The sequence below is a fragment of the Haliotis rufescens genome, unplaced genomic scaffold (genome assembly GCF_023055435.1).
Source record: "Haliotis rufescens isolate VD_foot unplaced genomic scaffold, xgHalRufe1.0.p SCAF_30, whole genome shotgun sequence".
Taxonomy (NCBI): domain Eukaryota; kingdom Metazoa; phylum Mollusca; class Gastropoda; order Lepetellida; family Haliotidae; genus Haliotis; species Haliotis rufescens.
Genome location: NW_025964002.1, coordinates 6,152,174 through 6,176,339, shown reverse-complemented (window position 1 = coordinate 6,176,339; position 24,166 = coordinate 6,152,174). Strand labels below are relative to the sequence as shown.

General features: G+C 46.4%; 1 protein-coding gene across 1 annotated transcript in view; it reads right to left on the bottom strand.

Moving 5' to 3' along the window:
• Positions 1-1,816: 1,816 nt before the first annotated feature.
• The window catches only part of LOC124143263 (rotatin-like), a 71,263-nt gene continuing 48,913 nt past the window's right edge, over positions 1,817-24,166 (bottom strand). The window contains exons 33-45 of the mRNA XM_048380452.1: positions 22,639-22,764; positions 16,096-16,273; positions 13,466-13,689; positions 12,218-12,358; positions 11,108-11,284; positions 9,424-9,612; positions 8,453-8,628; positions 7,941-8,067; positions 6,145-6,347; positions 5,448-5,595; positions 5,136-5,258; positions 4,125-4,228; positions 1,817-2,778 (exon numbers count right to left, since the gene is read on the bottom strand). Coding sequence (XP_048236409.1) covers positions 2,635-2,778; positions 4,125-4,228; positions 5,136-5,258; positions 5,448-5,595; positions 6,145-6,347; positions 7,941-8,067; positions 8,453-8,628; positions 9,424-9,612; positions 11,108-11,284; positions 12,218-12,358; positions 13,466-13,689; positions 16,096-16,273; positions 22,639-22,764 — 2,060 coding nt within the window. The 3' untranslated portion in view covers positions 1,817-2,634. The remainder of the gene's footprint in view (positions 2,779-4,124; positions 4,229-5,135; positions 5,259-5,447; positions 5,596-6,144; positions 6,348-7,940; positions 8,068-8,452; positions 8,629-9,423; positions 9,613-11,107; positions 11,285-12,217; positions 12,359-13,465; positions 13,690-16,095; positions 16,274-22,638; positions 22,765-24,166) is intronic.

Sequence of the window (24,166 nt, the reverse complement as noted above, 5' to 3'; positions counted from 1 at the left end):
AAGTGCATGTCATGCTGCGACATAGTTGACGTTGTACAGTCCTATCATTTCGAGGGAACGGTCGCGTAGCCTAGTGGTTAAAGAGTTTGCTTGTCATGCCGAAGACCCGGGTTCGATTCCCGACATGGGTACAATGTGTGAAGCCCATTTCTGGTGTCCCCCGCCGTGATATTGCTGGAATATTGCTAAAAGCGGCGTAAAACCATACACACTCACTCACTGTCTGACCAGCAGCTGAAAACAGACTCGAGCCGAGGCTCTGTCATGTACCTGACTTTAATCTAATGCTTGTGATTTTGTATGAACTTTTTTGCCAATACTTAATATCGAATGCTATGTTGAATATGGCGATTTACGGTGCAAATGCATTAAGACACGTGTCCATTTGTTTGTTATGTGAATGTACAACTTGGAAACATGGAAACCATTATAGTTTTATAGCGAAGTGATCCTCGCGTTCAAGGTTAAAATGCCAGGCCACATCGTGCCCACCGATTACCACGACGAAAAGACATATGGGCATTGGACTGGCCCTTTACATCCCCAGACATTTCCCCAATAGAACATCTGTGGGATGATCTCAGAAGGAGAGTGTACGCGATAGACCCAGCACTCGCCAACGTGGCCCAGCTCTGTGTAGCTCTTCAGGCAGAATGGCAGGCAATACCATGGACAGCCATAGGCAAGTTAATCAACAGTAGGTGTCGTGCATGTATCACCCAACATGGTGGACACACCAGATATTGATCTACATGCTCGAAAATAATTTTACAGACTATTATCATCCTTACACTTTCACTATTATTTCATCAATTCACTCATTTTTTGGTCGGTAGTATATGTATCAATGTTATATAAAATCCTTGGTATGGGACAATGGCTATCTGGCAGATAAGTGTAAGTTTTCAGAATGGTTAAGGATAAAAAAGCCTGCACAAGACTGGAAAGTTCGAACTATTGTTATTCAGGCAATGAGAGGTTGAACCAAGGGTTAACTCTGCAAACAAAGGAGAAGAACTTTCGTTTAAAGACTTCAACCTGTTTTCATAAAGAGTCATTTCCACAGATAAACTGGTGACAAAGAAACAATCATTCAATTTGTGAAGCCTCATATATTCTTCCTGGTCAATCATGCATATTGTAGACTGGGAACCTCTTCCTTGAGATACCTCCTCCATGGCAAATCCAGAACAAAGCAAATCAAGACAATGAAGTCAGAGTACTTTCCACTTACACATCCTTCTGGTACTCAAAATGAAGAGTCCTGTTAAGTTTTACTTATATGTACTCACTAGTACGGAGTAACGATTACTTAGGAAGTCTTTCAGTTTGGTTGAGGTCCAAATTGTACTTTGATCAAATTGATAGTGAACTCTGTTCCGCACACAATCCCTGGATGGTCTGTATTTCTGGCAACATTATGCAAATGCAAGGATACAAACACAAACACACAGTCTTTTGTTGTTATTTTATGAAAATAAATAAATATAATGTACAAATTGGATTACAATTTCTCCTACTGTTCAGAACATTGTCAGAATAACATTGATGAAGACTTTGTTTCCTGAAATACAGACAACATGTACAGTACATGCTTACTTTACACCACATTTCATCAACGCACGTATGTACATCAGTGCTCAGATGGAGTCACTTCTACCATTGTGAGTGGGGCACGGGTGGCCCAGTCGTCTAAGGTGCCGCGATTCGCTGTGCAGAGTTGCGTCCCCTGGACACGCCAGAAACCTATGATTGTGGGTTCGAATCCCGGTTCGCCCCGATTATGTTTCTAGGTTTGTCAGCACCATACCCGTGCTCGTGGGTTTCACCGAAGTGGTAAACGTCTAAGACCTGCATCACTTCGGGCTTTCCTCCCACATTAAGCTGACACGCCGTGATATAACTGGAATAATGTTAAAAGCGGCGTTAAACCCAACTCACTCACTCACTCACTCATGTTGGTTTAAGGGAGAGCATCCTGTTTTTGTTCTGTACAGGCTTGGAGGTAAAATTTTCTTAATGTAGCTTAATACTGTCTATGAATGAGTGATGTTTTACTACATAGTACCAAGTAATAATATTGTGTGTGGTGGTAGGGTCATGCCATTCTTGGATTTGTATAACGTACGTTGAGAATTCAACCCTTGGTCCTCTTCATGCAAGGGAACATCTTAACAACCGGCTACTTCACGGGCTGTGAATCCTGTCCACTGTCAGCAGACAGTCAGAGAATTTAATCTGCTTCATGCACAATGGTTAGATTACCCTGTTTCCAAATATTGAATGAAAATTTGTTGGCTGAGATATCCAGTTAAATGCTCTCCACTCAGTCATAATTCAAATTTAGTGACAACAGCGCATCTATTATCTTGGCACCTCAGAAATCAATCTAACTTCCAGCAAACATTATTTCTACCATTCCCTGCACTGAAGTAAAACATGGGATAATGCTGCAAGTTTCAGGAATTCTTCAGAAACCAGTTGGGAGTGCATCTCATCCACTTGTGACATGACACACACAATCTGAGAGCATGTGACTATCTGCTTGTGTCCAAATGGTAGTGTCAGGTTATCTCCTTCAGTGTCAGGGACGAGGCTATCAGAACCTCACTGAATCCAGCCTCAGGACCGGAACTATTCCGCCACTACTGAGATGACAGACTTGAGATCGTCAGCGCAGCGCGTCTGTAAGTCCGACTTGGTGGCAAGATTCACAATGTTTTGGTGAGATTCCTTGAGTTGGCAGAGAATGTTGGCATTCTTCATCAGAACCTTTGCCTGTAAATAGAACTTGCTATATCATAGGCATACCTGGCTTGGAGTAGATAAACAAGTGGTTGATGGTATGAGTATCAATCAACAGGTACAATAATACACTAACCCAGCTCAGACCAAACCATCATCAATACTTCACAAACCTGCATACCCTACTTTCCTCGTCACTCATGAATACATAGTGAGTGAGTGAGTAAGGTTTTACGCGGCTTTTAGCAATATTCCAGCAATATCACGGAGGGGGACACCAGAAATGGGCTTCACACATTGTACCCATGTCGGGAATCGAACCCGGGTCTTCTGCGTGACGAGCGGACGCTTTAACCACTAGGCTACCTGACTACCCCATGAATACATAAAGCAGCTAGGGGTTGTAGTGCTGTTTGTTAACCAACAAACCATTAATTAGGAGTGATGTTTCAGCGTAGGTTCTAACACTGTTATCAAGCAAGTGATGTACAGAGTATGGTTGACAAGCATATATATATATACAGGATAGGAGGCAGTGTTTATAAAGTGGAATATATGCAGTAACTGCATCTTAAACCTACTCAACTGTATAAACACTACCTCCTATCCTGTATATATATATGCTTGTCAACCATACTCTGAACATCACTTGCTTGATAATGGTGTTAGAATCTACACCAAAACGTTCCTCCTAATTGTAATAAAGAAGTTGTTCATCCATATATGTTGTCCCTACTTAGAAATCCAACTTCTAAATGCCTCTCAAAGAAGTTACTGTGATGTATTGACAACGAGAGCAGACTTGGTCTTCCTTGCGGTTTATATCTGCCAAAAAAAATACAATCCACGCAACAGCTATTTTGACCATCCGATACCGTTTTACAATACCCACCGGAAACAATTGACTTCATTATTCAAAAGCAAACTATCATAACTACTGCCAAAACATCTAGGTACCCAAAAAACTTCTAATGTTTGACAAATTTCAAATTCTTGCAAAAGTTTCCTGCTTGATAAATAGGCCAAGAGACATTGGAACTTATGATGACCAACATATGATGGCATATAGTTTACTCAAGAACACATCAGTTATAACCTTTGGAGGTTAAGAATCAGAGTGACAGCATATTGTCTTACCACACATCAATGACTTCTCAACTTTCGCTAATTTTGGGAACTGGTGAGAAATAGCATTCAAAACAGTCTTTCTGATAAATATGAATGTGACCAGCATCAGAAATACGAGGTACTTGGTGTGAGTATTTCCTGTTTGGTGTCAAATTGGTGTGATGGATGGTTGTTTAACTGATGCCTGGGAACAAGTGCATGCTGAGGTTGATCTGTGAACTATATTCAGACTGATCAACTGGATCTATTACCTTTTGATTGTTGAATATGAGTGCCCAGAGTGCTGATGCTGCCACGGCCTGCATCTTCTCTGTCCCCTCCTCCACACACTGCAACATGGCCGGCAGCAGCTTACCTGCAACATCACACACGTCATACCATCATGTTGAGCATTGCAAATATACCCATCCAAGCACAGACAGAGTAACGTAAACAAGATGACACTGACATGATATGATATGATTTGTATTAAACTATAACATTGTGTTATAATAGTTGATTATAGGAGTTCATGTGTTGCTTAGACATGGCCCGTGAAGATCCGGGGTAGAATAGGTCTTCAGCAACCCATGCTTGCCGTAAAAGGCGACTATGCTTGTCGTAAGAGGCGACTAATGGGATCGGGAGGTCAGACTCGCTGACTTGGTTTTTGCAAGTCATCATATCCCAATTGTGCAGATCGATGTTCATGATGTCAATCACTGGATTGTCTAATCAAGACTTTATTATTTACAAACCGCCTTCATAAAGCTTGATTAAGTTGAATATTGCTGAGTGCTGTGTTAAACAACAAACAAACAAACATACATAATATCAAGGCATGTAAACTAGAAGTTGAAACCCATGAGCAGGGGTATGGTGCTGACAACCCTTCAAAAAACATAGTCATGGAGAAGCTGGGATCCGAACCCACGGTCATAGTATTCTGGCACGCCTAAGGGCCGCAACTCTGCACAGTTAATTGAGGCACCTGAGACCACTGGGTCACCTATGCCCCCTTGAAATTGGGAGCAGACACTCAATATTAGGATATTGCATATTTCTCAAGTTTGACTGCCTCATCATTGTTTGTCCTCGGCTTGTGTTGAGACGAGTTAGCAGAAGGATGAAGAAAGGTCTAACACTGAGTTTCTGTACTGGATGTACATAGTTCATCATGTCATCAGTTTGCCTGAAGGGTTTACCTGTACATCTACCATACACATCTACATCTGCCATACACGGCATCTTCTAGTCAAGATGGTGAGTAGTTGTATACAAACCATTAGCAAGAAGCTTCTGCTTGTTACTGGCGTGGCAGCACAGGTTGCGGAGTATGAGGAGGGAGCTCTCCTGACATCGGGGCGACCCCAGCTCCAAGTAGTCCAGCAGCAGCTGCACTCCTCCTACATCAACAACAACTTCACCATCACCACAGGCAACATCATCAACATCACTATAGGTGACATCCTCATCAACATCACTACAGACAACATCATCAACACCTTTAACATTACTACAGGCAACATGATGAACTCCTTCAACATCACTACAGGCAACATCATCATGTACATCCTACAGGTGTGAGGACTTACCTGAGATGTTGAGGATGATCTGGTGACCCTCCACTGAGAAGGAGAGGTTGGTGAGGACCTCCATCCACTGCACATCTCGCGGAGACTTCCACTTGCTCTTGCTGGCCTTGTGAGGATTCAACTTGGAGAACTCAGAGAAGAAGTTACTCTAAAAGACAAGTGCATTGTCTCATCAACAAACAATGTTGTTTGATATTTTCAAACTGATTGTATAGGTACAAAGTACTTAGGTTTTGTTGTTGTTGTTGTTGTTGTTGTGTAATGTCTCACTCAGAAATAGTCCTGCTTTATGATGGTGGTCCGTAAATAATCGAAGTTCTGGACCAGACAATCAAATGATTGCCATCATGAAACATAGATATATGCATTTTGGATATGTTAAAATTCATCAAACAAGTCAGCGAGCGTGACCAGACGATCTTGTTTTCAACCCTGCAATCACCGAAGGACTTTGATAGTTTGTTTGTTGTTTAATGCAGCACTCAGCATATATGACAGCAACCTGTAAGTAATTGACTCTGGACCAGACAAACCAATGATTGATATTATGAATAACGTCCCCCACTCTCAGAGTAAACCATGGGCTGCTGGGGACCAATTCTGTGGACAATTTTTTAAATTAAATCTCTCCGCTGTTGGGATTAGCTGCGTGACCTACTGCTTTACATGCATCAGATGGAGAGTTATATGCAGTTACCTTCCACATGATGTTACGGCACTCGGAGGAGAGGGTGAGTGTGGCGAGGATGCTGAACACCAGCTTGGAGGCGTCCTTGTTGGTGCTGTGTCCTGCCAGCTTCACCAGGCAGTGCACCAAGGAGCTGCTGCTGAGGCAGGGCTTGCCGTCCACGGTGGTGTTGGGCACGCCGGAGGAGCTGGTGTATGCCAACGAGGAGGTAGCTGCAACAAGCATCATAAATACCACTGGCTTAATGTTGCAGTTCTTCCATATGAAAGCAAGAAGAACACCAGGTGTCAAGTTTGATGTTCTTGAAAGAAAAATAACAGCAACATCACATTTAGGACATTGCACTTTAAAGACAGGGAATAGAATCAGCAGGGTGATTGAACATCAACCCAAGGCTGCCCTACCAGATTTCAGCTGTAAAGGTTTCACATCTACATAATATGCATACACACACCTATGAGTTAATGATATGTGATGATACTGATCTATGAGTAAAGGACATACCTAAATGTGACAATTTGTATGACTGTTTCAGCTGATGAATAAGAGATTTTGTCAGCAAGAAATTAAACCAAGTGAATGTTGTTAATGCCACAGCAACACGACATTTACTGCCCCCGATCCCTACATTGTTCCCAGGACAAGAGATTGACCTCTTCACCGGACTCCCAACAATCCCAAGACAAGGTAGTGACCTACACTGCCATGGATCCAACAGTATCTTCCAGACAAGAGCATGACCTACACTGCCCTTGGTCATACAGTGTCCACAAGACAAGAGAGTGACCTAGACTGCCCTGGGTCCTACAGTATCAAAAAAGACAAGAGAGTGACCTACACAGCCCTGGGTCCTACAGTGTCCCCAGGACAAGAGAGTGACTTACACTGCCCTGGGTCCTACAGTGTCCCCAGGACAAGAGAGTGACTTACACTGCCCTGGGTCCTACAGTGTCCCCAGGACAAGAGAGTTAGCAACACTGCCCTGGGTCCTACAGTATCAAAAAAGACAAGAGAGTTACCTACACATCCCTAGTTCCTACAGTGTCCCCAGAACAAGAGAGTGACTTACAATGCCCTGGGTCTTACAGTGTCCCCAGGACAAGAGAGTGACTTACAATGCCCTGGATCCAACAGTATCCCCAAGACAAGAGAGTGACTTACACTGGCTTAGATCCTAGAGTATCCCCAAGACAAGAGAGTGATGTAATATGCCCTGGGTCCTACAGTGTCCCCAGGACAAGAGAGTGACTTACACTGCCCTGGATCTTACGGTATCCCCAAGACAAGAGAGTGACTTACACTGGCTTAGATTCTAGGGTATCCTCAAGACAACAGATAGATCAACACTGCCCTGGATCTGACAGTATCCCCAAGAGAAGAGAGTGACCTACACTGCCCTGGATCCTACAGTGTCCTCAGGACAAGAGAGTGACCTAAACTGCACTGGATCTTCCAGTGTCCTCAGGACAAGAGAGTGACTTACACTGCCCTGGATCTTACGGTATCCCCAAGACAAGAGAGTGACTTACACTGGCTTAGATTCTAGGGTATCATCAAGACAACAGATAGATCAACACTGCCCTGGATCTTCCAGTGTCCTCAGGACAAGACAGTGACCTAAACTGGCTTAGATCCTAGAGTATCCTCAAGACAACAGAGCGATCTACACTGCCCTGGGTGCTTCAGTGTCCCCAAGATAACAGAGTGAACTATACTGGCCTGGATCCTACAGTATCCCCAAGACAAGAGCTTGACTTACCCTGTACTGGATTCTCCAGTAACCCCAAGAAAAGAGAGTGACCTACCAGGTGGACAGTGAGCTGTGAAGGTGAGCAGCAGGGCCAGGATGGATGACATCAGGGCGGCATCCACTTGTGCCCACGCCCACAGTCGGTGTAACAGGCCACTCAGACCCGAATGGTGGCACGCAAGCTGCAGCAGGGAACATAACGTTACCACTCATCAGTGTTGGGCCAATCATCAAACAAAAAGAATCTTTTCCATAACACTTGTTATATTGTCAGTCAAGACACACAAATGACTACAAATCTTAAAACCTTAAAAGCATCAAAATATGTTCTGGTGTAACATATCAAAATTGATTTCATACAAAATTAACAATCGAAAACATGCTATTATGAACGAAATTGAAACCATGTTATTATGAACAATAAGAATCTTTACGTGAAAAGTAGAGTTACGCTTTCGGATCAACCAACGAGACTCAGCTGCTGGCATAGACAGACTGTGGCCACAGCTTCAACCACTCCACCTACAAGTACAACAGCATGGTGCCCCATGTCAGAGCACTGATTACCTTGACCTTGTTGCAGCTGGCCATGAAGTTCCTCAGCAGGGAGAAGAGGAGCAGGAGCTCCTGTATGAGGGGCTCTTCCTTCCTCCGCCCCCCGGACTTGGTGAGCTGCAGGGCCTCCAGACTGAGCTGGGCATGGAGCTGCTTCCCATGCTGCAGGAGCGACTCCGCCAGGCCCACTGGAAACAAGGTACACTTTGCTCAACAATCAAATAACACATCTTTTTAGCATTAGCTCATTTATTTGTTGTTTAACGCCGCACACAGCAATATTTGAGCTATATGATGGCGGTCTGTAAATAATCAAGTCTGGACCAGACAATGAGTGTCATGAGCATTGATTCACACAATTTGCTCAATTGACCCAAGTTTTTATGGATATACCTTTACAACAAAAGATTTCACTACTTTGCAATTCCTTCTCTGTAAAGCAGTGATGTAATAAACTAGAAGTTGTTGATCATACAGTTGTACGTTTTCTTACCTACTGTCTAGTACTGTCTTTCTGACACTCACTCTGTCTGTTTGGAGCTCATTGTTTGTTTGGAACTCACTGTCTATTGCTGTCTACTTAGAACTCACTGTCCAGTGCTGTCTGTTTGGAACTCCCTGTCTAGTGCTGTCTGTCTGACACTTACTGTCCAGTGCTGTCTGCTTGGAACTTACACTCTAGTGCTGTCTGTCTGACACTTACTGTCCAGTGCTGTCTGTTTGGAACTCCCTGTCTAGTGCTGTCTGTCTGACACTTACTGTCCAGTGCTGTCTGTCTGACACTTACTGTCTAGTGCTGTCTGTCTGACACTTACTGTCCAGTGCTGTCTGTTTGGAACTCCCTGTCTAGTGCTGTCTGTCTGACACTTACTGTCCAGTGCTGTCTGTTTGGAACTCCCTGTCTAGTGCTGTTTGTCTGACACTTACTGTCCAGTGCTGTCTGTTTGGAACTCCCTGTCTAGTGCTGTCTGTCTGACACTTACTGTCCAATGCTGTCTGTTTCGCCGACTGTGAGATGACAAGGAGAGACTTGAGTGTGTTGATGACAGCTATCCGGTCAGCGCTGTGTGGTCGGTCAGTGTGCTTCAAGGTGACCAGGTCATAGGTACTAATCAACGCTTTGCACAGGCTGGATCCTGATGTTCGGGGTCCCTGGCTGGGATCATCAGATGCTGGAGGCAGAAGGGTGAAACATGGAGCCTTTGTTTGTTTCTTGTTTTATTCATTAATAAAGCTGTCAGCAACATTCCGGCTATGCTCAGCGTCATTATTGAAGGATCTCCTAGGCATGCACTAGCAAGGACATGCACATGACAAGGAACAGTCAATGTGGGTATGCAATGGTTCATTCCAGAAATGTGGGTATGCAATGGTTCATTCCAGAAATGTGGGTATGCAATGGTTCATTCCAGAAATGTGGGTCTGCAATGGTTCATTCCAGATGCAACTGAACGTTAACAATGCGACATTTTTTGCATAGTTTTAGCGCTTAATTATCTGCACAAGCCCTCAATAATGACGCTGAGTGTATATCATGGCATCCTGTGAATAATCCTGTCTGGGGCATGCAAGCAAGTGAGTGAAATAATGAGCAATGTCCTACTCAGTCAAGGTGAGATGAGACAACCAACCAAGTCACCGAGCCTACAAACCACCTGATCATTTGTACTCAGCTTTCACAACAAGCAATAGAGTGCTGGGGACCTTCTTTGCTAAACTTCTAAAGCAAGTCATCTCTGAAACCATTTACATCATTACACACCAATTCTTTTTATTAAACTACACATTTATATACCGCGGGTATCCAGGTACTAGTGAGTGAGTGAGTGAGTTGGGTTTCACACCGCTTTTAACTGTATTCCAGTTATATCACGGCGTGTCAGCATAATGTGGGAGGAAAGCCCGAAGTGATGCATGTCTCAGATGTTTACCACTTCGGTGAAACCCCCGAGCACGGGTATGGTGCTGACAAACCTAGAAACATAATTGGGGTGAACCGGGATTCGAACCAACAATCATAGGTTTCTGGCATGCCCAGGGGACGCAACTCTGCACAGCGAATCGCGGTGCCTCAGATGACTAGGCCACCTGTGCCCCCTATCCAGGTACTAGTACCTGCTCAAAGGCGGTTTTATTTTTGTTATGAAACTACACATTAATATACTGCAGGTATCCAGGTACTAGTATCTGCTCAAAGGCGGTTATATTTGTTCCCCGACCAATGGATTCGTTTGCATTCCAGTTATCATTCTCAACTCCCTGGGGAGTATACAGCCCAAGCTGCCCAGAGGTGCTAGAAGGTTTTTACATCCACATCAGGGTGACTCCACACACTTGTGTTTCGGGTGTATGTACATATTCGTGTTTCCACCATCTGGTCATCTACCATCGGACAAGTGGGTTCTTTTGAGTGCACAGGGTGGATGTACTGTACACTAGGGGTATTGACAACGCTGTAAAGACCTGTAAACATTGCTGAATAACAATTCGGTCACTAGCGGGATACGATACAGCACCTGGCACTTGCTAACATGGCGCTTTTGATGCTTGCCCACTCCGTCCCCATTTTGAAAGCAATAATCCTATGTTCCTGGTAAGCCTCAGCGACAACTTTACACAGTGAATTGCAGCACTCATGCTCTGTATGGTATGGCTTGGTGGACTCACGTCGGCCTATCTGCATGTCCAGAAGCTCAGACAGCGTGTGTGACCTGGAGCCTCTCTCCGGGTGTTTCGCTGCTATCCTGCCTTCCTCACAACATATTCCAGACAGGAAGGCCATGCAGGACAGTGAGACGGCCTGTGTCTCCTCACAAAGCATCTCCAGGAGCCGTCCAAACATGTCTGTAAATAATATTGTTGTTGATGAAGAACAGTAAGATTTGAATAATTTTATAATTTCAAATTTTTCTGATACAAGGTATGTGTTTAAGAGACAACTATCAGAGATATGTTCCAGAGCATTTTTCCTGTACTGCATTCTTTAGACATATCTGCAATATGTGTCAAGACATTGGAGAGGATGTGATCGACCAGCTTGAGAGGTGTGTCCAGTCTTTGGAGGGGGTGTGTATAAGGTCAATGGCCTACTGGAGAATTGTGTCCATTCTTTGGAGAGGGTGTGTATGAGGTCATAGACCTAACCGAGAGGTGTTTCCAGGCTTTGGAAATAGCGAATGTGAGGTAAGTGACCTACCTGAGAGGTGTGTCCAGGCTCTGGAAATCGCGTGTGTGAGGTTAGTGACCTAACTGGGAGGTGTGTTCAGGCTTTGGAAATTGCGTGTGTGAGGTTAGTGACCTACCTGAGAGGTGTGTCCAGACTTTGGAAAGGGCGTGTGTGAGGTTAGTGACCTACCTGAGAGGTATGTCCACGCTTTGGAAAGGGCGTGTGTGAGGTTAGTGATCTACCTGAGAGGTGTGTTCAGGCTTTGGAAATGGCGTGTGTGAGGTTAGTGACCTACCTGAGAGGTGTGTCCAGGCTTTGGAAAGGGCGTGTGTGAGGTTAGTGACCTACCTGAGAGGTGTGTCCAGGCTTTGGAAAGGGCGTGTGTGAGGTTAGTGACCTACCTGAGAGGTGTGTCCAGGCTTTGGAAAGGGCGTGTGAGGTTAGCGACCTACCTGAGAGGTGTGTTCAGGCTTTGAAAAGGGCGTGTGTGAGGTTAGTGACTTACCTGAGAGGTGTGTCCACGCTTTGGAAAGGGCGTGTGTGAGGTTAGTGACCTACCTGAGAGGTGTGTCCAGGCTTTGGAAAGGGCATGTGTGAGGTTAGTGACCTACCTGAGAGGTGTGTCCAGGCTTTGGAAAGGGCGTGTGTGATGACATCAAGAGCTGTGGAGGACTGCAGCTGTATCAGGGAGGACAGGAGGTTGAACACAGACATCCACAGTCCACGACAGTCAGTAGCCAAGTCACCACTAGCTGTAGTGCAAAGACAGACATTTACATGCGAAAATTGATGTCAGTGGAACTATTTAGGGATAATTAACTTTGTGTAAGCACCATGTCATATCACTGTCAGCTGAATATTGAATTTCAACATAATTCATTCAGTCTCAAATAGCCATTCCTTTGAACTTAATCAATTGAATTAATCTAAAGTCCTTTAAACCCCAAATATACTAGAATACATAGGTATGCAGTCCTTAGAATTAAACGGTGAAGAAAAATAAGAGTGAATCATTATTCATACAAGAGTGTTTGTTGTTGTTTAACGCGGCACTCAGCAACAGGCTATGACAGCAGCCTGTATTTATTAGAGGGTGAACCAGTGATCAATATTGTGAGCAGCAATGCACGCCGCCAGGGCATGAGGACACTCTATCATCCAAGTCACAAGCCTGACCACTGGATCAATTTGGTTGCCTCTTACCACCAGCATAGGGGTCTTTCTAACCCTGAATCCTCATGGGGGGTCACGCAAGGGTAAAAAATAATTGAAGTCTCATACAGTTGAGATATACAAGGAAACAATCAACTTTGTTGACAAACTTGTGTTTAACAATAAATAGCTGACACAAAAATGAATTATCAATAGGATACCGTATTTATAATATTTCGCACCCAGGGCATCTGCACTTAATTGCCAACCTTATGGCACTAGAATCTCCATGGCACTAGATTCACTTCATTAATCGTGTGACACATATAATCCACATAGATATATCAACCTCATTACATTACACTCTGTAGCCTCTTCACTAGCCTTCATAAAATCTAGACATTAGAGTGAGTGAGTTGGTTTTAACACCGCTTTGAACAGTATTAAAGTTATATTATGGCGGTCAGTTTAATGTGGAGGAAAGCGCGAAGTGATGTAGGCCTCAGGCATTTACCACTTTGGTGAAACTCACAAACATAGAAACAGTCGGATCCAACTGAAATTCGTACCCACGATCATAGATTTATGGAATGCACAAGGGAAGCAACTCCGCACAGCGAATAGCGGAGCCTTAGACGACTCGGCCATATGTGCCCTCTAGACATTAGAACATTTGTAACAATTACATCAGAGTCGAGGGCACTTACCATCACACTGAATAAGAAGCAGAGACACGATGGAGTCGAGGGCGCTGGTGTTGGCTAGAATCTCCACCCTGATGGGGGAGTCGTATAACGCACAGGCTCTGAGCAGCGTCACGATGCTGTCATACAGCTGTATCAGATCCCGGAACGCAAGCTCGGCCTGGGCAGGGTTCGAGCCAGTTGACATTTCCTGACAACACTCCTGGATTTGTCTTGAATCAATCATGCTGAAAAAATGACATAATCTGTAAGTAAAGGGTAGGGTGTGGCTTGACAAAGAACAGTTGAACAAAGTTTGAAACACAATCGTTCACCACCTAGTCAAAACAAACACCAAACATTCACTCCCTGGTCAAAACACACACCAAACATTCACTCCCTGGTCAAAACAAACACCAAACATTCACTCCCTGGTCAAAACAAACACCAAACATTCACTCCCTGGTCAAAACAAACACCAAACATTCACTCCCTGGTCAAAACAAACACCAAACATTCACTCCCTGGTCAAAACAAACACCAAACATTCACTCCCTGGTCAAAACAAACACCAAACATTCACTCCCTGGTCAAAACAAACACCAAACATTCACTCCCTGGTCAAAACAAACATCAAACATTCACCTCCTAGTCAAAACAATCACCAAACATTTACTCTGTAGTCACAACAAACACCAAACATTTACTCCCTAGCCAAAACAGACACCAAACATTCATCTCTTAGTAAAAATACACACCAAACATTCACCCGCTGGTCAAAACAAACACCAAACATTCACTCCCTGGTCAAAACAAACATCAAACATTCACCTCCTAGCCAAAACAGACACCAAACATTCATCTCTTAGTAAAAAAACACACCAAACATTCACCCGCTGGTCAAAACAAACACCAAACATTCACTCCCATTCTAACATCGCCACTATGCCTGTAATGGGACCAAACACTGTACGAGACTGAAACCGTCTGATTCCCATGTCAAGCTTCTAACACTGCACCCGCATACAGAAGCAGTAAGACTTCCATCGGATTACCTTGTCAAGCTTCTAACAGTGCACCCTTATACAGAAGCAGTAAGACTTCCCTCGGATTACCTTGTCAAGCTTCTAACAGTGCACCCTTATACAGAAGCAGTAAGACTTCCCTCGGATTACCTTGTCAAGCTTCTAACAGTGCACCCTTATACAGAAGCAGTAAGACTTCCCTCGGATTACCTTGTCAAGCTTCTAACACTGCACCCTTATACAGAAGCAGTAAGACTTCCCTCGGATTACCTTGTCAAGCTTCTAACACTGCACCCTTATACAGAAGCAGTAAGACTTCCCTTGGATTACCTTGTCAAGCTTCTAACACTGCACCCTTATACAGAAGCAGTAAGACTTCCCTCCGATTACCTTGTCAAGCTTCTAGCACTGCAACCGCATACAGAAGCAGTAAGACTTCCCTCGGATTACCTTGTCAAGCTTCTAACACTGCACCCTTATACAGAAGCAGTAAGACTTCCCTCGGATTACCTTGTCAAGCTTCTAACACTGCACCCTTATACAGAAGCAGTAAGTCTTCCCTCGGATTACCTTGTCAAGCTTCTAACACTGCACCCTACAAAAGCAGTAAGACTTCCCTCGGATTACCTTGTCAAGCTTCTAACAGTGCAGCCTACAAAAGCAGTAAGACTTCCCTCGGATTACCTTGTCAAGCTTCTAACACTGCACCCTTATACAGAAGCAGTAAGACTTCCCTCGGATTACCTTGTCAAGCTTCTAACACTGCACCCTTATACAGAAGCAGTAAGACTTCCCTCGGATTACCTTGTCAAGCTTCTAACACTGCACCCTTATACAGAAGCAGTAAGACTTCCCTCGGATTACCTTGTCAAGCTTCTAACACTGCAGCCTACAGAAGCAGTAAGACTTCCCTCGGATTACCTTGTCAAGCTTCTAACACTGCAGCCTACAGAAGCAGTAAGACTTCCCTCGGATTACCTTGTCAAGCTTCTAACACTGCAGCCTACAGAAGCAGTAAGACTTCCCTCGGATTACCTTGTCAAGCTTCTAACACTGCAGCCTACAGAAGCAGTAAGACTACCCTCGGATTACCTTGTCAAGCTTCTAACACTGCAGCCTACAGAAGCAGTAAGACTTCCCTTGGATTACCTTGTCAAGCTTCTAACAGTGCACCCTTATACAGAAGCAGTAAGACTTCCCTCGGATTACCTTGTCAAGCTTCTAACAGTGCACCCTTATACAGAAGCAGTAAGACTTCCCTCGGATTACCTTGTCAAGCTTCTAACCCTGCACCCTTATACAGAAGCAGTAAGACTTCCCTCGGATTACCTTGTCAAGCTTCTAACAGTGCACCCTTATACAGAAGCAGTAAGACTTCCCTCGGATTACCTTGTCAAGCTTCTAACAGTGCACCCTTATACAGAAGCAGTAAGACTTCCCTCGGATTACCTTGTCAAGCTTCTAACAGTGCACCCTTATACAGAAGCAGTAAGACTTCCCTCGGATTACCTTGTCAAGCTTCTAACAGTGCACCCTTATACAGAAGCAGTAAGACTTCCCTCGGATTACCTTGTCAAGCTTCTAACAGTGCACCCTTATACAGAAGCAGTAAGACTTCCCTTGGATTACCTTGTCAAGATGGAGATGTAGCCGTCCTTCTTCAGGGCCATGAAGGTATCCTGTGGCGCCAGGAGCACGAGGTTCTTGATGAGACGGCAGACTGCCGACACCAGACATGGAGTGACGACGCTGTGGTACTCCAGGGTGTCGCTGGTGTAGGTGGAGGAGGTTATGTCACCGCCGCCATCTTCACAAACACATTCAAAAGTGAATATCATTAATGTCCTTCAACCTATTCTCATTAACCAGGAATTTTGTCAAGCTATCAAATTCTGACATAGTATGTTAAGTGTTGTAGTGTTGTAGTCAGTGATCTAACCTACTCAGCCACCAAGGCTTCCACAAAATATTAAAGTCCGACATCTGGTAGTCTCGATCACGTATTTTGTGTACCCCTCTGACAAGTGTAACTTTTGCACGGCTCCCATTACACTTGTTGGAGAGGTACCTGAGTGGGTTAGATTGCTGACTCTGTGTGCTGGCGATTAGGCGACTCACTCTGGAAGTGTGGGTTTGAACCCCGGATGGGATAGAACCTGTACTTTGCTAAGAAAGTGTTATCCCAAATATAATTGTAGAATTTTCCTATTCGGAATATTCTATAAATAATACGTTACCACTGTTATACCGAGGCTGTTGTCTCCCACAACTGCTGCTATAGCGAAATCTACCACAGAGATCTCAATTACCTCATGCAGCACGTGCGTAGCCACCTAGCTGCCATGTGACACCCTTCACTCTTGTCTCCTGCGAGAGCAAGTGCTCGGGGGACGGACGGGCGGGCAGCAGCCCAGTGGTAACGTATTACTTATAGAATATTCCGAATAGGAAAATTCTACAAATTACATTAAGTAATACGTTACCACTGTTATACCGAGGCTGACTACCACAGTAGGCGGTGGGGAGCACCTACAACCCGAATCCTGACTGCTAGCGTTCCTTCCGACCAGCGGAAGTAAACACCAAGGCGGAAGCACTCGATGCGCATGCACCTAGCTAGGCGTTACCCTATAGGAATACCAAAGCACTGTCAAGCGCATACCGTAAGGCTCAATCGTCATTGCCAAAACGATTGGTGACTCCAAACGGCCCCACTGGATAGGTATTTCATCGCCGCAGCGGATGAGAACACTGTATCCGCGTGAGCTTAATCTTAGATCAGGTTAAACAGTCGAAAAGAGGGAAATTAATTTCATTCAGACCGTATATCCCAGAGCAAGCCTACTTAAAGTATGCATTAGGCGCGTGACCTAATTCCAGTATTTGTAAGCATGCATCACAAGGTTGGGATACACGACAGACAATTAAAGACATAATTGTCAAAATACAAATAAGGACAAAGCACACAAAAAGCCGCCCTCACCTGTGGTGTGAGTGCGCTGGTTTGCGGGACCCCAACTCCTGTACCCACGGCAGTGGGAACATTGGAGTAGACCCAGATTGACCACCGTGCAAGGTCAGACGCCTGAGGAGTTCGGAATTGCGCTGGGCACACCCCTTAGGTGCCCGCTTGCGCCGCGATCCGCGGGCCAAGACGGTGCACACTCTCCACGACGGCATCAGCGACCTGTTTGAGGTAATGATTGGCAAAAACCGAGTCAGAACGCCAGTAACAACCTCGTAATATTCTGCGAACAGAGATATTCGAGTGTAGGGCAAATGTTGCCGCTAGCGCCCTGATCTCGTGCAGGTTTGACCCCGCTACCGGTAACCCCCGAGACCGGTACGCCAGATTGATGACAGAACGAAGCCACAACGCAATCGAGTTGCGAGGTATGTCAACCGTGCGATTAGGGTTACACGATATGAACAGACGGTCACGCCCTTGTCTACGTTCATTCGAAGCCTTAAGATAATACTTAAAGGCCCTAACCGGACACAGCGCTCTGTCCTCAGTATCAGCAGGATGTAAGATTTCTTTGAGTGATCTTACAGTGAATTCTCTCTCCGTTTGCCCGACTCTCTGATTCTTGGCGACGAAGCCCATGAGCAGGCCCAGGCGGACCGCTCCTTCGTCACCCCTATCGAATCGTACCTTGGCGACATCGAGTGCATGAATTTCGGATACACGTGCCGCCGTGGCAAAGGAGAGGAGAAATGCTGTTTTCCAAGTCACATGCCGGAACGAAGCACTATGCAAGGGTTCATACGGAGCTTCCGTAAGTGATTGCAACACTAGCCAAAGATCCCAGGCCGGTGCCCGAAGGCGGCCCTTCTTAAGATCGTGCTGTTTGAAACCCTTGATAATACCCCGTATCACCGGCTCTTTGGAGAGACTGGTACCCATAGCAACGTCCCGTACCGTAGCAACGGACGAGACATAGTTGGCAATGGAACCCCCGGAGAGTTTCCGGGTCTCTCGCAAGTGAGACATGAAACGAGCAATATCCTGCACAGATACCTTATCTGGCGAATGAATGTGATGTTTACAACACCACTTCGTGAAAATAACCCAACGTGCATTATACACCTTCTGGGTAGAATCACGATGCATACTAACGTATGCCCGAGACGCCCGGCGAGAAAAAACTTTACTCCTCAGACGCTCGGTGACAACATCCACGCGTGCAGATTGAACTGCCCTGCGTTTGGATGAAGCTGACGGGTGTGAGGGTGGATCAAGAGATCCGGTCTCACAGGCAGTGGAAGTGGCGACTGCGTGACCTGGGTCAGCAAGTCGGGGTACCACGATCTGTTCGGCCACATGGGCGCGATCAGTAACATTCGACAGCGAACTCCTCGGAGCCGGCTTAGAATGTGTGGTATCAACGCTGTCGGCGGGTAAGCATAAGCGACCAACCCCGTCCAGTCTAACGCGAGAGCATCGTGATCGATGGCCCTCGGGACCGGGACTGGTGATACAAACAACGGGAGTTGATTGTTGAACCGCGTTGCGAACAGGTCGACCATCGGACGACCCAAACGTTCGCACAGCCACTGAAACACTACTGGGTTCAGCATCCACTCTGTGGGGCTCGGATCCTGAGGCCTCGATAGAGCTTCGGCCAGTACGTTCCGCACACCTGGGATGTGACGGGCGCGTATCTGGCACGGGACACTGTCCACCAGAGCGTAAAACTCGAACGTGAGATCGAGTAGCGAGTGACTGTGGGTTCCCCCCAGTTTGTTCACATAGGACACTACCGTCGTGTTGTCGGTCGCCAGCATGAGCCGGGCGTCGACGAGACGATGCTTCCAGTGATTGACTGCGTTGATCACTGCCTTGAACTCGAGACAAGTGATGTGAAGACCTAGTTCGTCTAAGCACCACAGCCCCGAGCTCACCTCCCCCTCTAGATGGGCGCCCCAGCCCACTAGAGAGGCGTCTGTATACAGGGTCAACGTGGCCCGGTAGGGCCGCATAGAGACTCCTGATAAGACAATGTAAGGGACCGTCCACCACTCCAGATGCGGTCGGAGCCGATCCGGGAGGGCGACGGTCGCACTGTTCACCTCCGTTGCTAACAACTGGATTAAAAACCGTTGCAGCGGGCGGAGTTGGAGACGACCCCGTGCGGTGCAGTCCTGGGCTGATACAAGTAGCCCTAACAGCTGTTCCCAAAAGTGAACAGTCTGTTGCACCGCTAAGACTTTGGCAATCATCGCCTGAATTTTGTGCCACCGGTCTGGGGGGACAAAGAGGCGATGGGACACCGTGTTGAACCTTTTACTTTTCTTTTTTTTTTTTTTTTTTTTGACCTCCGATGAACAGCAAGTTCTGAGAAGGGGTTAACTCGCTCTTGGGGAGATTGATAATCCACCCAAATTGCTCCAAGAGCCGACGTGCGAAATCGAGATGGCGTGACAGGGTGTCCGTCATTCGATTTGCTACTAGCGAGTCGTCCAGGTACGCGAAGTACCGGACACCCCTCCTGTGGAGGAACCCCACTATGGGGGTGGTTAACCGGGTGAACAGCCAGGGAGCGGACGTGTGAATCATTCTGAGTTCGGCACTGTCCTACTTGGGAACGAGAAATATCCTGGAGTAAAACCCCGGTGTTATTTCTGGTAGAGCTAACTCCCGTACTGCCCCTTCTCCACCAACCTGCCGATGGCATCGGCGAGGATGGGAAGATCGGTTTCCGAATCGAAACCTGCCAACGGGGCAACGGTGAGCGGCGGATTCGCTTTGAGATCAAGCCGATAGCCGTACCGAATCGTGTTGACCACCCACGGGTCGTCGAACACTTGTTCCCAATTCTCCCAGTAAGTCTGGAGTCTGGCTCCCACTGGGGAAGGAGAGGGGGCCCTGACAGGTTGCGACAGGCGCAACTGTCCAGGGCCAAGTGACTCGGGTTCGCCTAAGGGCCAACCGAAGTTGGCGCTGTCGGCATACGAACCCCTCCAATGAGAGTCACCTGGAGGGGCCCTTGCCGTCCGTCGACGACTTGGGCTTCCCCCAGTTCCCCGTCTTCCCGCGAAAGGGCAGCTGATTGCCCATACCGGAGCCCTCAGGGCGGGGCTACTTCCCAGAGGAAGAAGAACCCGACCCCTTAGACCTACAGGCCGCAGCAGCCTGGGGCGCGCTCCGGTTAGGAGCGGCACCCAGGCGCCTATGCAGGGACCCAACAAGAGCAAGTGTGTGCCGAGAGTCCTCGGCAACGTACTCCAGGGAAGCATTTAAACTGAGCAGGCAGTTGTAAATGCGCTGGTCACGGTCCGTGGGAGAACCTTCGACCAGACGGGCCGCTGCAGCCAAGTAAGTGTCTCCGTGAGACATGGAGTGCCGAGCGAGGGCGTCCAGCTGGTGCAAGGTAGCTTGCGTTACCGTAGCAGCCGGTGGGGCACGGACACCCAACCGCTCAACATGGGCCTCCGCGGTAGGACCAGCCTCGGGAAAGGCAAGGTCATGTACCGGGAATAAACCCTTTCTCCACGACGTCGGAGGCAACGGGAGACCCCGACCGGAGGCCGCCGCGAAGGCGTTCTCCAAGGAAGGCTTGAAACCGCGCAGCAAGGTTGATGCGGGGAAAGCCGTGTCGGAAGACTCATCGTATACCTCGGAGGAACCCACAGTCGTGGATTCCCCGCGGTACCGGCCGGGGCATGTCCTCAAAGAGGTCATAAACCATGGCCACGCGGTCCTAAACCGATAGCGGGAGCAACGGTTCGGGGGAAGGACCGGTGACCACGGGAGCCGCCGCCGTACCGGTGGACCCCGCGTCCGACCCCGCGGCCACCGAAGTGGCCGGGGACGGAACAGCCAGCGGCCTATCCTGAGATAAGGCCGCCAGCTTGGAGTCCACAAGTTATGCAAGTAATGCAGCGACGGAATCCCCGGACAGCACACGGGCCGCCAAGAGATCCGCCGCTTTACCGGTGGACCCCGCGGCCACCGAAGAGGCCGGGGACGGAACAGCCAGTGGCCTATCTTGCGATAAGGCCGCCAGCTTGGAATCCACAAGTTTCGACAACAATGCGGCGACGGAATCCCCAGACAGCCCGAGGGCCGCAAGGGGATCCGCCGCAGCCGAGGAGGTGGTACCCGCACGGGGACCCCGACCGGACGAACCGGCCACCACAGGGGTGGAGACGGACTGTACGTACAGCCGGTACCGCTCAAAATCCGCAGGCCCCAGACCTTCGCACAGGATGCACCGGGTGTCCCCGCAAGGAACCCTGCACCGCGGGCAACGATCGTGGGGATCCCGGGACGACAAAAACTTTCTGCACACCCCATAACTCCGAGGAGCAGGGGTAGAGGGGGTGGATACTGGGGACATATCCATGTCAGACATTGATTGTTTGCTATAAACAAAGAACAAAACATGGTTACAACGCACGCACCACAATGATTCACAAACAAACATTTTCACAAGAAAATAAACGAGCAATGTGAACATATAACATACACATATAACTTTTATTAAAGAAATAAGTTATGTTAACCCCCAAAACATACAAGAACAGGGGAAACGTAAAACACAACGTGCATACGCGAACCCCGCAAGTATATAGAAAAAAGGGCGGGAAAAAATTTCCGTTTGGCGGGAAAATTATAACCAAGCGTAGCTACCGCAACGCCCCATAAAAGCACAGTTTATTAGAGAATAAACTATAATAAATATCACCAAATCTTCAAGGAACGCTTCAGCAGGAGAAAACACGTCTTGCTAAGCAGACGAAGGAGACAAGAGTGAAGGGTGTCACATGGCAGCTAGGTGGCTACGCACGTGCTGCATGAGGTAATTGAGATCTCTGTGGTAGATTTCACTATAGCAGCAGTTGTGGGAGACAACAGCCTCGGTATAACAGTGGTAACGTATTACTTAATGTAATTATTTGTTACATTTGACCACTTTCTAAAAAGTGTGTGTTCATTGTGTGTTCAAGGCTAGCCATGTTTTTCTGCATGAACAACAATCCACATCTTCAAGGAACAAAGATGCACAAGCAGCCAGATTTTACATTGTAACACTCTGTCCATGTCAGCAGGATCTCACAATTGTGTTGTTGTGCTGTGAATAACACTCAAAAGCTATGAACTGAAATTGTAAATCCATCAGGTGCTCCAACTTAAGGATAATGACTTGTCCCACAGTCTGCACTCACCATATCCTGACCGTGGGGTCCCTGAGCTGCCCGAGGTGGGAGGGGTGTGGACAGCCCTACTCTGGGTGACACCTCGCTGTCCCAGGGTGTTGCCGTCCCGAGATACACTCAAGTGTCGGGCACCTGCTGAAATGTGCACAAGTTGTGGTATCATGACCTGTTCACTGAAGAATTAAACACAACCAGGATACTTTTCTCAATTACAAGTTTCAGAATACTACATTTACTGATGATTTAGTTCCAATATACCTGCAACATTAGAAAGGTGATGAGCTACTGAGGGAACACTACATTTCTTATATATATCATCATCTTTTCGAACGCTTCAGGAACACTCATAGTTTTCTCGCTAATCACAAGAACAACTGTAAAACATCTCACTCACTTATTAATGATGCCTTTATCTCAAAAACAGGCCATCATCTGAGTATTATAATGTCTGTGTTATGCTACACCCCGTGTTATAGAGTGAGTAATCGGGATAAACACGGCTGTCCGAAAATACCATGAAATTCATGTGTCACCAACTCAATGTCAGCGCCATCCCCCAAGCCTAAAATGAGTCTTAAAATAAAGGCGAAAAGCCCTCACATTGTAATTTTAAACTTATCTGCAAATGACAACCTCAACATAATTCAATGACAAAGTTTGCTTTCTTCACAAACTTCTCTTCTACCACTTGACGTGTGATATAACTTTCGGGAAATCAAGAGCAGGAAATTCTATATAAGGCATTCAAACAAGATGCGTCCGTTCAACCAAAGAAGAGTGTAAAGGTTCAAAGCGATGTTCGTAAATTAGCTCAATCCCTTGAATTTGAATGAGCAGTGTTAGGCTAAAAAAAATAATAGTCTTGGTTCTCGGGCACTGCCCTCATCATCATAAAGTCTGCCGCTTAAAAAAAAGAAAAAAGTCTGCCATTTAAAAAAAAATATTTAAAAAATCCTTAAATATTCAAAGTCTAATGGTAGTCAAACACTGCATTCCAGTATTTTACTTATCAAGGTATACATTTATGTAGGGAGGCCCTTTCCCCGTTTGATTGTACACAATTGTTTATTTGGTTACACAACTGTTATTTGGTTACATACCTATTTGAACAACCCTAAAAAAATAAGACACCACCCTCACGCATTATACGTTCAAAAACATATGCCTGGGAACCAATTCTTTTGGTTTTTTAAGCTGTGACTGTACTGGACATTTTCACTGTGTGGGTGAACAGTGTTTTGCTTGTAATGATAAGATTATTTGATAAAGTTGCCAAGAACAAAAATGCTGTCAAACATGGCGACTGTAACATTTGTTTGACTAACTTGTGTAAACAAACTGAACAAAGGGGCTAGGTAGTAATGATAGGGTGACATAGTATATCTAGAGTCATTTAGTGAGTGAGTGGGTATGGTTTTACGCCACTTTTAGCAATATTCCAGCAATATCAAGGCAGGGGACACCAGAAATGGGCTTCACACATCGTACCCATGTCGGGAATCGAACCTGGGCCCTTGGCGTGACGAGCGAACGCTTT